This window comes from Pinus tabuliformis, chromosome 4_2, assembly GCF_031772625.1.
Source record: "Pinus tabuliformis cultivar Carrire ecotype Pingquan chromosome 4_2, CPIR1, whole genome shotgun sequence".
NCBI lineage: Eukaryota > Viridiplantae > Streptophyta > Pinopsida > Pinales > Pinaceae > Pinus > Pinus tabuliformis.
Window position 1 is genome coordinate 728,506,283 of NC_142304.1, and position 15,115 is coordinate 728,521,397.

Below are 15,115 nucleotides of genomic sequence, written 5' to 3' on the forward strand. Positions count from 1 at the left end.
TAATTCTGTCAATATGGAAGAGTCGGTGTAATCTTTAATGGCGTTTCCTTTTATATATATATTATTGGACCATAGCGTTTGAAGGCTCAAGCTGGTTGTGGATTAACGCGACCAGGGTTTTCACGAGCTGACGCAGACATTTCCGGTGAACATTATGCATCCCCGTCAAACTTACCGTCGTGTGTCCGTCACATCTCTCTACCGGCAGACCGCTTTCTGCAAGGGGCCATACTGGGCAGGTCGTCCTTTCAGACGAGAGGACGAGTTTCAGTCGTGCTGACGTATCCGCAGGCTGTGATATTAAAATAGGTATTAGAGTTGCATTAAAACATAAATGTTATTGGAGATTCCACAGAACACGATGTAAAATTTAAAAAAAAATAAAGTTCCTCTACAAAGTCGTAATTTATATTTAGGGTTTGATGCAAACCTTAAATATATTTAACAAAATGAAAAGTATAGGAAAGATTTAACATATTTTTTAAAATTATATATGTAGATATATATAAATGTTTAACTTCCGAACTTCCGAAATCGCGATGACGAGTCACGATGGAGACTCGACATCTACAAGCCGGCAATTCATTATCATTTACAAATTAAATATCGCGCGTCCACACTGGCGTTCAATGAACCTGCCTTTCATATCTTACCGCCCTCCACATTTGACGTGTGTCTAGGTTTGGTTGATTGCAAATTCGAAATGTTCGGTGCAAATTGTGGTCCACGCATTTTTTATCTGATTGACAGGAAATTTTGGACCGTGTGCGCAAAACAAGCTTTCCTCAACATTTAAATGCGGGAAATTGCAAACGAGAGGAACCATACTTGCCCTCTGTAATTTCCAAGGCCCCTTCCCATGCCACACTGTTCAACTTCCGTGCAGCTCAAACATAGCTTTTGCATGTAACTTGTAATATGATGCTATGAATAGATTTATATCGGTAATCCTTTAATCCGCTCCTATATTCGTATCCGCTCAGTTATCCATATCGGCTTCTATAGCAGTATAAACAATTCTTCGCTAAAGCCGAGATATCATCCCCTTATACTTCCTGCGCCACTTCTGCGTTCCCTCTTCGAATATCGAGGCCATCTTTCTATGATGATGACTCAGACACTCAGAAAACGCGACCGAGAGCCGGAAGCTCTGCCGGTCTCCACTGACGTGCAGGAGGCGAAACGCTTCCACGGCGAAGAAACGGGGTGGTTTTGTCAATTAGACAAAACCCTGTCACAAGAAGAAGAGGAATGGGGTGCCAGTGAGGAGGTCATAAACGAAGTCATGAAAAGCCTGGAGGAAGAGATTAGCACGGCTCCTTTCACTTCTTGTCCCTCAAATTCTGGGCATAATTTGGCGTCGTCCGATATTTCCAGCGGCCAAGAAGGTGGAACCGTAGCTTCGGACTTGGGGGATGATCTGTTTTATCTGTTGGGGGCTTCAGATGACGAGCTCGGCATTCCTATGAGCCCTCTTACGAATATGATGGACGAAGTCCGCCAGTCTCCTGAGGAGAAGGCTGATCTTAAATCCATTAGCCAAGTCTGGGACTTCGATGACGATTTTGGAAACTATCAACAGTTTGCAACGTATGACGATGCCCATCAAGCCAGCGAGCTACAAGGTTATGTCCACACAGATTTTGTTTGTCAAAACACGATTTTTGACGGTGATTTTTCTGCGACATGGACTTTGGAAGCTCCCGGTTGCCTGTATTCATAGGTTACTTAAGGTTGTATAAGTGCATACAACGTCGAGGACATTTCATCTTTTACTCCGTTGGTAATTGTATACTAGAATTTTCATAGGTTGGAGACGTTATTTTTACAATCCAGGATGTGTAATTCTTATGATTCTTTTTGAATATTCACATAGATGGGAGACATTATTTTTACAATCCATGATGTGTAATTCTTATAATTCCTTTTGAATTTTTACGAATCTACTTTGTGTAATTTATTTCGAGTTCTCATTCATATAAATTAGTTTTCTTCTCATAAAAGAGAAAAAGTAATTTATTTATATATAAGTTTTATTATTTACTATTAAATTGTATAATAAAATATGATTAGTATTATTTTATTAATAAAGTAATAAAAAAATCTAAAATATTGATTTATAATATAAGAAAACAGATTAACTTTAAAAGTAAAAACTTATTCATGCAATTTTATTCCATATCAAAAATTATAATTCATAGAGTTGTTTTGGAATCCGGTGGAAAAATTTGAGGTGAAATCTTTCATTTAAATTAGTTTTCTGATTGTGTATATGGAGTCAGCACCTTGGAAAACCCTATTTTAGAGCAATTATACTGAAAACCTACCATAAAAACTTCCAAAAAATCACACTAAAAACAATTATTTTTGGTGATTTTTTAATTAATTAATTTAATTAAAATAATAGTAAAAAAAAATTTATTTGAACATAAATTTGAAATTTTCATTATCAAATTATTAAATAAAAATTAAATCTTTACCATTTATCAAATTATTAATTAAATTAAAACTCTAAAAGGCTTATCTAACTATTAATTAAATTAAAACTTTAAACTCTTAAAACTATATTCTAGATAGTTAGATCCTAATTTTCTGGGAATCAAAAGACCATACGTAAGGGTGCCATGGTGGGAATAGTAACTCTGCTAAACTTTCGCTCTCTCAACGCGGATAGAACTTTGAAGCCATTGAGCGGCGATGAAATTGCGCCCTCATCTTTCCAATTTCCGCTGGCAAATCACACCGAAATTGAAATCGACGTCCAAAATTTGAGTGAGAAAAACTCGGGAAAATTGACATCTAACACTTTTTCTCTTTTTTAAATTATTTAGAACCATCAATCACATTTGAATTCGTGCTTCTCGCTTTGCTTCCCTGAATGTGTTTTTTTTATAAAACTTCGATTTAATCGACATATATCCATTTTTTATATTTGATTTAGATTTAGATTTTTGATATCGAACAATTCATTACTTTCTATATTTGATTTGTTTGGTTAAAAATATAAATTTTGCAAAGAAAAACACCATCGATGTATTAATAGACCTTTTAAACTTTATAATTTTAGTTTGACATGACTTCAAAATTAATAGATTATGAATTTACATAGCATTTTTGGAAGGAGATTTGGTTGTAGCATGATAACATTCCACGTTATTAAAGTTTTTTTCGTAAGAAATTTTGACACGCAGCTGTTTTAGGGTTATTTTATTTGGAAAGATTATAATTAAACTTATTTTTTTAAAGTCATTTTCCATCTATTTATTTAAGAAGTGCGAGTGTTTTTCCAATGAGAAATTTATGACTATTAAAGAAATTGGAGATGGAGATCTTGCAAATCTAAATTATTCATGTATTTTGTTTTTTTTTATAATTTGGGAATATAATGGTCTTGTTAGATTTTAGTACTTGTTATAAATATTTATAATAAAAAAATAGCAACACGCAGTTTTTATAAATTTGACAACTTAAATTTATTTTAATAATTTTCATTTAATTGTGTGTAAGAAAACATGTCTCTGTCCATATCTGTTTTTACAAGTTAACATTACATTTAGTGTTAATTTGTAATTTATTTTTATTTAATAATATTAATACACAGTTTTTACAAATTTAACAACCCAAATTTAAATTTTTAATAATTTTCATTCAATTATGTGTAAGAAAACATGTCTATGTCCATATTTATTTTTACAATTTAACATTACATTTAGTGTTAATTTGTAATGTATTTTTATTTAATAATATTAATTTGAGTGAAAAGAAATGCAATATATGCAATGCCATTATATTTTGTATCAATTTTTTTTGTTATAGATTTTTAATACCACATATTTATAAAATCATAACTCATTTCATGTGATAGTTGTTTATATGACAATTTATTTTTAATTAATCAATATAATTATAAAGGAAAAAAGAGCATAACTAATTTTGAAATAAATCTCAATTTTTGTTTTGTGACTATTAATAAGAATATTCTAGAATATTCCATGGATATTAAATCTCCATTATCCATTTGATAATTAGGCATAATCAAATTAAAATTATGGAACCCTCATATACAACAATAAATCATATTGGAGGGGCTCTAAAGGCTTTGATCGACGAAGAAGGACAATTGATTAATAAACTTGAGCAACAACTCTAAAAGAAAAAATATCAAGTGCAATTGTTGGAAGAAGGTGTAACCCTATTTTTTTGTAAAGTGATGATTAAAAACATTCATCATAACAATGTTTTCTTCCTCTCCTCTAGTGATGGACGAAGACATCTGCAATATGAACTTGTCTCATATTATCACAAACTACTTACAAAGTCGACTCCAAAAAAATGTGTTGTTATCAATTACATTATTGCACATATTCCTCACCTCATTCATCGAGATCAAAATGATGCCTTGATGCGAGAAATCTCTTTCTCCGAAGTAGAAGAGGTGGTAATAGAGATGCCCAAATATAAAGCAACAGATCCTAATGGCTTTACAACAAAGTTATTCCAAGCATGTTGGTTGTTTAATAGACTTGGAGTGCATGCTTTGGTTGAAGAATCTTGATGCTTCCAACAGGTATGGTTGAGTCTTAATTCTACTTTCATTACCTTGATTCCTCAAACTAGTAAAGCTGATAATCCCAATAAATTTTGCCATAGCCCTTTGCAATGTTGTATATAAAATTATTTCCTGTGTTATTATGAATCAGATTAAACCCTTATTGAACAACATCATTTCTCCTGAGAAATTAAGATTTGTGGGGGCTCACCAAATTCGTGATGGGATTATTGAATTCCATGAGGTTATCCACTCTTTGAAGATATCTAAACGAGATGGTATGATAATTTAATTAGACCTCTCTAAATCTTATGACAAGTTAAACTAGGATTATCATCCCCAGATCCTTTGATCCTTTGGTTTTTCCCCTTAGTGGATTACCTAGATCAAGTCCCTCATTTCTACCCCCTTTTACTCCATTCTCTTGAACGGTTCTCCTACTGTGACTTTTAGCCCCTCTCATGGCCTTCGTTAGGGAGATCCTATCTTTTATTTTTTATTTATCTTAGTATCTGAGGGGTTTGGTAAATACCTCAAAGAAGAGGGCCACCACGGTATCATTAAGGGTTTTCATCTATTTGGGAATAATATTACTATTACCCATCAACAATTTGTTGATGATATTATGCTCGTTCACCTAGTCCTTTAATGCGGGAGACTTTGGCCTTGAAAACCATACTAAAATACTTTTTGGATGTCTTCGGTATGGTCATAAGAAGGGAAAAATATAATGTTTATTAGTTAATACCAATGCAATTGTCCAAGGATATCTAACTTGACTCCTAGATTTTCATATCAGTGGCCTTGCTAAATACTTGGGCATCCATTTAGTTGACAATTCCTTGATAGTAACATGATGACAAGGAATGCTATAAAAGGTTTCTAACAAGCTTGGTAGTTGGGTGTTTCATTCTCTAAATCTAGCAAGTTAACTTGTTCTACTCAAGTTAGTGCTCCAACTTGTTCCTGTGTGCCAACTATCAACACTAGTGGCCCCAAAAGTTATCTTCAGGCCCATCACTTCCCTTTACATAGACTTTATCTAGAGAGGTGCAAAGAAAGCCAAGAAATTATCACTTGTGGCTTAGGAGAAGTTGTGTATTCCAAAGCTAGCTAGGGGATTAGGACCGAGGGATCTAAAGATTATAAATAAAGCCATGGGCACCAAATTATTTTGGAGGCAGCTTAATAAGGACAATTGATTAATAAGCTTAATTCTACTTTCATTACCTTCATTCCTGAACTAGTAAAGCTGATAATCGCAATAAATTTTGTCATAGCCCTTTGCAATGTTGTATATAAAATTATTTCCTCTGTTATTATGAATCATATTAAACACTTATTGAACAACATCATTTCTAATGAGAAATTAAGATTTATTGGGGGTTACCATATTCGTGATGGGATTGTTGCAACCCATGAGGTTATCCACTCTTTGAAGAGATCTAAATGAGATGGTAGGATAATTCAATTAGACCTCTCTAAAGCTTATGACAGGTTAAACTAGGATTATCATCCACAGATCCTTTGATCCTTCGGTTTTTCCCCTTAGTGGATTGCCTGGATCAAGTCCCTCATTTCTAGCCCATTTTACTCCATTCTCTTGAACGGTGCTCCTACTATGACTTTTAGCCCCTTTCATGGCCTCCGTTAGGGAGATCCTATCTCTTATTTTTTATTTATCTTAGTAGTTGAGGGGTTCGATAAATACCTAAAAGAAGAGGGCCACCAGGATATCATTAAGGGTTTTCGCCTATTTGGGAATAATATTACTATTACCCATCAACAATTTGTTGATGATATTATGTTATTTCACCTTGTCCTTTAATGCGCGAAACTTTAGCCTTGAAAAGCATACTTAAATACTTTATGGATGTCTCCAATATGGTCATAAGCAGGGAAAAATATAATGTTTATTAGTTAATACCAATGTAACTATCCAAGGATATCTAACTTGACTCCTGGATTTCATATCAGTGGCTTTCTTGCTAATTACCTAGGTGTCCCTTTGGTTGACAATTCCTTGATAGTTACATGATGACAAGGAATTCTATAAAAATTTTCTAGAAAGCTTGGCATTTGGGTGTTTCATTCTCTAAATTTAGCAAGTCAACTTGTTCTACTCAAGTTAGTGCTCCAAGTTGCTCCTGTGTAACAACTATCAACACTAGTGGCCCCAAAAGTTATCTTCAAGCCCATCACTTCCCTTTACAGAGAATTTCTCTAGGGAGGTGCAAAGAAAGCTAAGAGATTGCCACTTGTGGCTTGGCAGCAGTTGTGTATTCCCAAGCTAGCTAGGGGATTAGGACCAAGGGATTTAAAGATTATAAATAAAGCCATGGGCACCAAATTATGGTGGAGGCAGATTCACGGGGGAGAGGATCTTTGGAAATAGATATGGGATGAGAAATATGGTCATTCCTCCTCCTAGTAAAAATTATACAAGCTATGATGTACCCTTTCGGTTCCTCTATTTGGAATTTGGCCTAGGAAAACCTAAGTCTAATTCAAAATCACACCTTCTAGGAGATTAGGAATGGATGGAATCCTTTCTTCTGACAAGATTCTTTGCAACAATTGCCATGCTAAGGAAATCAGGTAGATCTTAGAGAGTTCGAAGCATTACTTCATACCACTATGGCATCACAGTGGAGGGTTTCTGGAAAGGAAATCTGGATTCTACACTATGACATAAATGAAAAACAAAGGATGATTTACTAGAGCACCATGCTCTGAATATTTGGCCTACTTTAGCTTAGGATCTATGATGTCATAAAATCCCCATTGCTTATGATCTACATAAACTCGAATGGGGATACAAATGAAAGGGATGTTCATGCCTAAGAAGACCTAGTTTTTGCTAGTTGGTCATCAATCTCTCCATAGAGAATCTCTCTGGAAAAAACTTTGGATCAATAGTTTTTGGCTTAAGGTCACTTGATTCCTCTAGTTGATAAGAAGAATAAATATAATCACGTGGGAAAAAAATCTAGAAAAGAGGATTTCAAGGCCCCTATTTGTGCCACTTATGTTGGAACCAGGAACAAACTATGGAACACATCTTCAATGGTTTTCCTTTTGTTGAGCTCATTTAGTCACTACATAGGTAAATGTAGTGATACTCCAGAGCTTGTCAGATTTGTAGCAGCAAGGGCCACTTTGGATCAGTCATGAGCATGAGGACAAAACTAATGGGGCATATGGTAGTAGATCGCATGGAGTTCACCGATCAGATAGAGAGGAAGCGATCCAGGATGGCAGATTGTTGGACACACTGGAGAGGAGAAGGGATAGACACAGGTATGACTCTAGTTCTGATTCAGACATGCACTATGATCGTCACCATTATCATCCCTACATGAGGAGTGATTGGGGATACTTACCGGACAAGTTTAAGAAATCAAAGCCACCTACTTTTGATGGACAGGTAAAGAGATCACAAGATGTAGATGCTAGGTTACTTGGTATGAAGAAGTTCTTCAAGTTGCATGACTACCCAGAGAACATGAAAGCTAGGGTGGCTACTTTCAGTCTTAAAGGTAAAGCAGACATCTGGTTGGAAGATGTGAAGAATGTTAGGGACATAAATGAGAAAGATATGAGTTGGAGTGAATTTTAGCGGTTATTCAAGAAGAATTATTTGTCGGAACTATACTTATTCAAGAAGAAGTATTTGTCGGAAGAATTCTTTGAACTAAATATGGGATCCATGACAGATGATGAGTACACCAGTAAGTTCTTATAATTGTTGAGGTATGTTCCTTAACTCAAGGAGGAGAAGGATAAGACTCAGAGATTCATTAGTGGGCTACCGGTTGCATTCAAAGATAGGATTGAATTCGATGATCCTAGATCATTGGATGAGGCCATTCGAAATCTAAATCATTGCTATGAAAAATTGAAGTGCAACACTAAAACTAAGCTAAGATGGAGAGGTAATGTAAAGAACAAAGGAAAATGGGATAAAAAGCGAGCAAGGCCACAGGGTACAGATAATAAGGAGAATGTTGCACCACCTAAGAGGTTCAATGCATCAGATAGAGGACAGGGACATCGATTTGAAGAAAATAATAAGGACGGAGGCTAGAAGACAATAGAGTGTTGGACATGTGGCAAAGATCATTGCAGGTGAGATTATCAGCAAAATCAAGGTGGTATACCTCTGATATATAATGCACAGGAGGCACACACTATTGGAGATGTAGGCCATAGTATTCCTCATATCTATGCAGCCGTGGAGAACAAGTAGGAAAAACACAGGCATCTATCATTGAGATGGACGGTAAGCTTTGTGATCAAGTTATTTCTATTTTTATTGACCCTGGATCTAATTATAACTATGTTAGTCCTCACTTGGTGGATAAGTGTGGTTTGAATAAGGATTTGCATGCAAAATCTTGGTTAGTGCAATTGGCCATATGTACAAAGAAGTGAGTGCATCATTGGGTAAGATCTTGCGGATTTGATTTAAATGGTATGCCTACAACAACGAATTTAAATGTATTACCGTTAGATTCATACAGTATGTTTTTGGGCATGGATTGGTTGTATCTACAGAGAACCAACGTAGACTGCTATGATAAAGCTATTGAGTGTGTTGATGACAATGGCAAACAAAGAGTCTTACAGGGTAAGAAAAAAGCCACATTAGTTAGGAACATAATATTTCACTTTCACGAACGTCGCTAGTTGAGTTTCCCCGGGGGGGCTGATAGGGTGTACACTTTTAATATTATGATTATAAGATATAAATTATTTTGGATTTGATCTATCCTTCTTCAATATTCTTTGGAGATACTTCATCCCCAAACTTCACATCTATATAAGATAAAAAGAGTGATAAGAGTATTAAATAAGAGTTTTTTTTATTAGCCCATATTTAAAGGTCTACTAATTACACTTTTTTGCAATCCCATGGTTGGATTGCATTTAACAGAATATCCATTACATTAAATTGAGTCTGTATATCAAGAAACGTTATTCTTGGATTGGCATGGATAAGGAGGATGTGAGGAAGTGAAATGGGAGGAAGCTACGAAGAGTTAAATACTTGGTAGGACACCAAAGACACAAGAGCAATATGGTTGAGAGTTGCAACAATATGAGACCGTGTTGGAGATGACTAATTGGGGATCCAAATGGCCTATGAGTAGTTTCCACTGGTGTTCTAGTTTAATCCATGTACATTTCAATGGTGACTAAGTTGTCTAGAAGTTGAAACTTTGTTGAACTATTGTTGTTATTTTGAGTGATTTTTATCATCCTTGGATTCCCACTATAAACTAGTTTTGTTCCATTATGATTCGATTTTATTTTTCACTTGTTATGTGTAGTTTTCCATAACCCATAGATCTGAAATGTAAATTAGGTTTATAAATATTATAAATGTAATAAATTAAATTAAAGAGACAAGTAATATGAGATATTTGAAACATACCCTTGTATTATGATAAGAATTATTGGAAACATATTTTTGATACATTTTGAGGAACCTCTTTGGATAGGCTATTCACCCAATATTGCATGAGGACTTGCAAAGTCTTAGTGAGAGAGACATTGGGCTTTCATTTTGAGGCCTTTACTGCTCTCTCATAAGTCTGAGTTTTTCCCTTTTTACTCATTCTTATAGCCTATTATCATTCCCTTTTGTCACAATCCCTTGCATTATGGTCATCACATGCATTATTGCTAACATTGTTTTTTATATTTAGAATATGATTTATTTTTATTTTAAAAGGGATACTTGTCAACTAGATAAACATCTACTCATATTGGAATACAGAATGTGACCCCATGCAATAATATCACTCTTTTACTTCTAGTTACTTTATCTTTCTTTAAAATTTATATAAAATTATGTTATTTCACATGGAAATATCCAAATAATTTATTTCTGGTTCATGGTGAGAATGAAATATTTTTACCACATCTTTCGGGTTGTGATGTCAACAACAAATGGAATGAGCTAAATGAGAGTGATATTTTTTTTGTAAGTGGTTTGACATCAGCCTTGGCATGTGGCTTGAGAAACAAGACCCAAGGCTTCTAAACCATCAAAATCACCCAAGTATGGAACCCAGCTTGAGCCACACCAACCCTTAACATGACTAGATTTTTTCCCACAAGCCCTTAACATGATTAGGTGTTTCCCACGGAGTTCACTAAATGACTTAACAGTACACCCCATCACCGCCTATCTGTGAAAGTGAGATTATTGATATTTTAATATTTTTAATTAAAACTAACCAAATAGGTAATATCCCTTTTTATTTTTAATTATAGCTGGAATTATTTTGCATTTATAAAATATTTCATATTTATTTTAAAAGGGACATTTGTCAAGTTGAGCATGAAATAAATTACACATCTCCCTTATAGTGGAGTATAGAATATGTGTCTGGTCTCAAAATAACTTTAAAGACATTGAGGAAAAAAATTCAAATTTTATGAAAAATTAATATATTTTTTGTTTGTTCGTCAAGTTGGCTTGAGGAGCCACAACCCAAGGGCATCTAAGGGATATCACCCGGCCTGAGCCACACCAACCCTTACGCTTAGCTGACAGGATTTTTTAGCATGTCTCCTCCCCCTAGCATAGGGCACAACCACCCTAGTGAGGTTTGATCTTGAATCACCTTGATGACAAGACGCATCATCAACTAGTTGTGCTAGTAAGACTTGATATGAAAAAATAATATTCAAAATAATATTTTTTTTAAATTAATAATTTTTTCAAAATATAAAATTTATTTAAATAATTTTTCTAAAATATTTATTAACAAAATTACAATATTAATAACAATTAAATTTATAAATAATATTAATATTTATACGATTAATTTAAATCTTTTGGATCAATCAATAATAATAATTGTTCTCTATTTTTTAATAAAAAGTCCAATAATTAAAAATAAATAGAAAATCCTAATTGACTTACCATGACTGTGGTGACTGAGATTGTAAAATTGTGGAAGTCAATCATTAAACATCTACGTTAAAATAAAGGAATGGTTGTTGCGAACCATGGTCAATATTCGGTGTGACCATCAAGTTTTAAAAAACATATATGCCTCGGTTATCACTCATACGTAACAAATAAGATAACAAATATAATTTGTATAATTTTTTTTTAGGATGACACTCACGCGCCCATCATGCATAATTCGAACCTTATCTAAAATTACAATGCATTTTTCCAGGTAACTATGCTCAGCCATTCGTAGTGCATTTGTGGCTTTGCATACGGTAGGTCCCGCTGGGGAGTTGTAGGTAGCTTGAATTGAATTTGATGCCTCGAGTTCCTCATCAAACGATACGGTAACAATGAAAGATGTCAACAGTGACACTCATACATGATAGGCTTTCAATTCCCGGCTACAATTTTTTTGATGATAAACAATTTTTGAATTTAAGCTCATGTGATCTATATCAAGTTTTTGAGAAGATTTTTTGGTTGAAATCACATTATAATACTATTGTCGACGCGTTACTAACCAACGAATTTGGTTCATCGTCACGACAAGTTGAAGAATCAGATCATGGCTGTATAAACAATTATGATAGTGAACGTCAACGTTTGTCTCTATAAACGGAGAGGGAAAGATGGACCCACCAGCCATGTAAGTGCGTTATGAGAATCTGCAATCAGGTTAAGGGTTGTTGATTTCGTGTGCTTATTCTCCCCAAATGAAGACATATTCTAGGAATAGAAATGTAACTCGAGTAGATAAGGATAATTTGAAACATGGTTTCCAAATCTTTTATAGGAAGACATCCTCTAGTTGACACTTTTCTATATCATCCAAAAAATTGTGAATATTATGACAATTTGTGAGAGAAAATCGTTTTTTGACAACTATGTTGTTGGAAATCGACACATCCACGTGTATGATGATATCTTGTTTTTCACAAACTTTTCACAGGAAACGATTCATAGTGCTCCGAGTGTAGTATTTGTATGTGATGGCTTAGGCCATATCCCATATTCAAGGAAGGTTTTGCGCCCAGTGGCCTACTCCGTCAACCAGAATATCTGACATGGATCTAAATTCCAAATAATGCAACACTTATTTTGGCCAATTTCTTCCAAATTTCAAACCAAACAACCTACACTTAATTCATCTCAATGTAGCAAATATAATCAACTGAATATTTTACACATGCGGTTAATTTTGAAATCTTGGATTGCTTTCAAGATCCCATAAAAGAAACCTTGTCAACACCATAAGCGCTATATTTTCAATCTCTAGTGAATATGACCACATGCATTGATTCGATGGTCTCGACAGACACATTACTAATACACAGATTGTGTGACTGCAAAATTTCCTCGTCCTCACTACATGGCCGCCAGACCTGAAGCCAAACAACATGAAAATCCCTTTATCTTCTCCGCCAAATCTTGAAAATCTTGTTGTGTGTGTTCCTGGCTCCCTAAGTTGTATGCCAACATCATTAAATCTACATGAAGTCCTTGACGAGGATAAGGAGATGTCTCTGCAACCACTAGGAGAATGGTGTCCACCACAATCACCTTCCCTTTCTCTGGCAATGCCCAGTGACAATTCTTCAAAAGATTCCTACAGTGATTCACAATGATTATTGCTCCAGTCATCCAAAATCCACTTCATAAAAGATTGCTTAGTTAGTTGGTACTTTATCAAACATGTCTACACCCGCATGCCTCACACTAGGATAGTGAGGAGCATCGGCCAACACATGGAGCATCCATTACCTGCACTCTTCAGTCAGTGAATATGCGAGTTCCTTTATCCATTCACTAGTAGATTTCTGCTACCACAAAATCCAGCAAGACCACGCTGCACGTTCCACTTTCTTGCAAATAATTTCACGCCACACCACACAGGCTTACCATGTTGGACATATCATGAGAGATAACCACATTGGATAGACTTACTTGCTCACCACATTGAATTGTAAACATAAATGTGATGCAGGAGCATGTGACTTAGAGGGAAAAATCTTCAAACATATTCCAAAAATACAAAAAGAAATCTACAGGCAAGGGAGTGGGGTCCTTTAGCCAGCAAGTTTTCATGCTTTTCTAGCTTAGGATAATGATAAAATTAAGAATAAAGATCAAGTTGTAATAAGTCACTTTATGATAAGCTAGTAGCTTTATTGCTTTAAATCACTTATGTAAAAGCCATGCTTTTGTAAAGGATAATGGCCAAGAAGGCTTATCTATTATTTATAAATAAGAAACAACGGGACTCTCAGAAGAGAGAGCCTGGAAGCATTATCATTTGAGAAAAATCTCTCTCTGTTCATTGGAATTAATGACTCTCTATTAACTGGTATTTTATGCATGTATCAGTTCTGATTCTATTGTTTTCCGCATTTATTAATGGTGATTCAATTGTTGTTTTCCAATGAACACTTAAGCGTAGGCCTGTTGGGTAGTTTTCCTTCATATCGGCAATCGCAGGCTCCTTGAGTCATTTTATAGAGTTTGCAGTCAAACTCTGTTTTACACAAAGAAATCGAAAAATATCACTTAGCCAGAGCATAGTTCAAGACTTGAAATTATATTAGATTTGGTTCATACCCATATCGGGTCTGAACCAATATCACATAGCAAAACCTCAAGTGGAGCGGAAGACCATTGAAAACACTGAACTCCGATAGCGCGACACTAATGCAGCCGAAACATTATAGGGAGGCTTTAATAAGTTATTGGGTCCGTGATTGTTATCGCATCGCAAGGTCAGAGCAGGAAGAGCCACACTTTTGGGATATTGGAGTCGCGAATTGCGATCTCCGATAACGACACGTGTTATCGCATCAGAGAAGGAGCGTGGAAAGGGGTTGATAGTGTATATTGCGTATAACACAGGACTTCGAATATTAAAGCATCGATGGTGTTATTTATGGTTAATGCGAAGTCTTGGAAATAAAGCGCTGATAGTGTAATTCCTTTGGGATTACACCAAGACTAATTGAAGCTGTGACAATGTTTTAAAAAGCACCGATAGTGTATTGCATGAACTCCATACAAAAAGCCACGATAGTGTTTTTGTGTAAATCCTGTGGATTTACAGTTCTAATAGGAACAGAGGTCGATTTGTTAATTACAACCAAGCTAGGGGTGATTGGGGAAAACCCATGTGGCTGTCAGTTTTATCGTTAGATGATTGATACGCAACCAGAAGCAGAAAGGGAGGTTCAACCTGAAATTGAAGAATTAATAGCTAGATTTGAGAGGTTGTCCATATCGCTTGCACCCAAGCCACCAAAATGGAAGACTCGCAAATTGGTTGAAAAAGAAATTACAAGAATGCGTAGGATCAAGTCGAACGTGCTTCACATTCCAACACCACTGGCTACTCACTTCTTGATTCTTTTCGATTCCACCAAATAGTCAAAATACGCAGTAGGCCACCAAATAGACAAATTTCCTTGCAAAATGCAGTGAACAAGTGAAATCAAACACAGATTTGGCACTTGCGTTCACCATAGAATCCAGCTCCCACATCCAACACGAGTCACACTTTCCTCACACAGTCGTCATCCCACTCAGATCATAGGACAACAGTTCTCAGACAA

General features: G+C 35.2%; 1 protein-coding gene across 1 annotated transcript; it reads left to right on the forward strand.

The window, feature by feature from the left end:
• Nucleotides 1-817: 817 nt before the first annotated feature.
• On the forward strand, nucleotides 818-1,788 carry LOC149171656 (uncharacterized). Its single transcript, XM_089427555.1, has one exon. The coding sequence runs from the start codon at nucleotides 1,103-1,105 to the stop codon at nucleotides 1,721-1,723; it is 621 nt and encodes a 206-aa protein (XP_089283681.1). The 5' UTR covers nucleotides 818-1,102; the 3' UTR covers nucleotides 1,724-1,788.
• Nucleotides 1,789-15,115: the final 13,327 nt, after the last annotated feature.

Excerpts from the sequence above, each read along its gene's own strand:
- LOC149171656 (XM_089427555.1), top strand. The coding sequence starts at position 1,103 with ATGATGATGACTCAGACACTCAGAAAACGCGACCGAGAGCCGGAAGCT.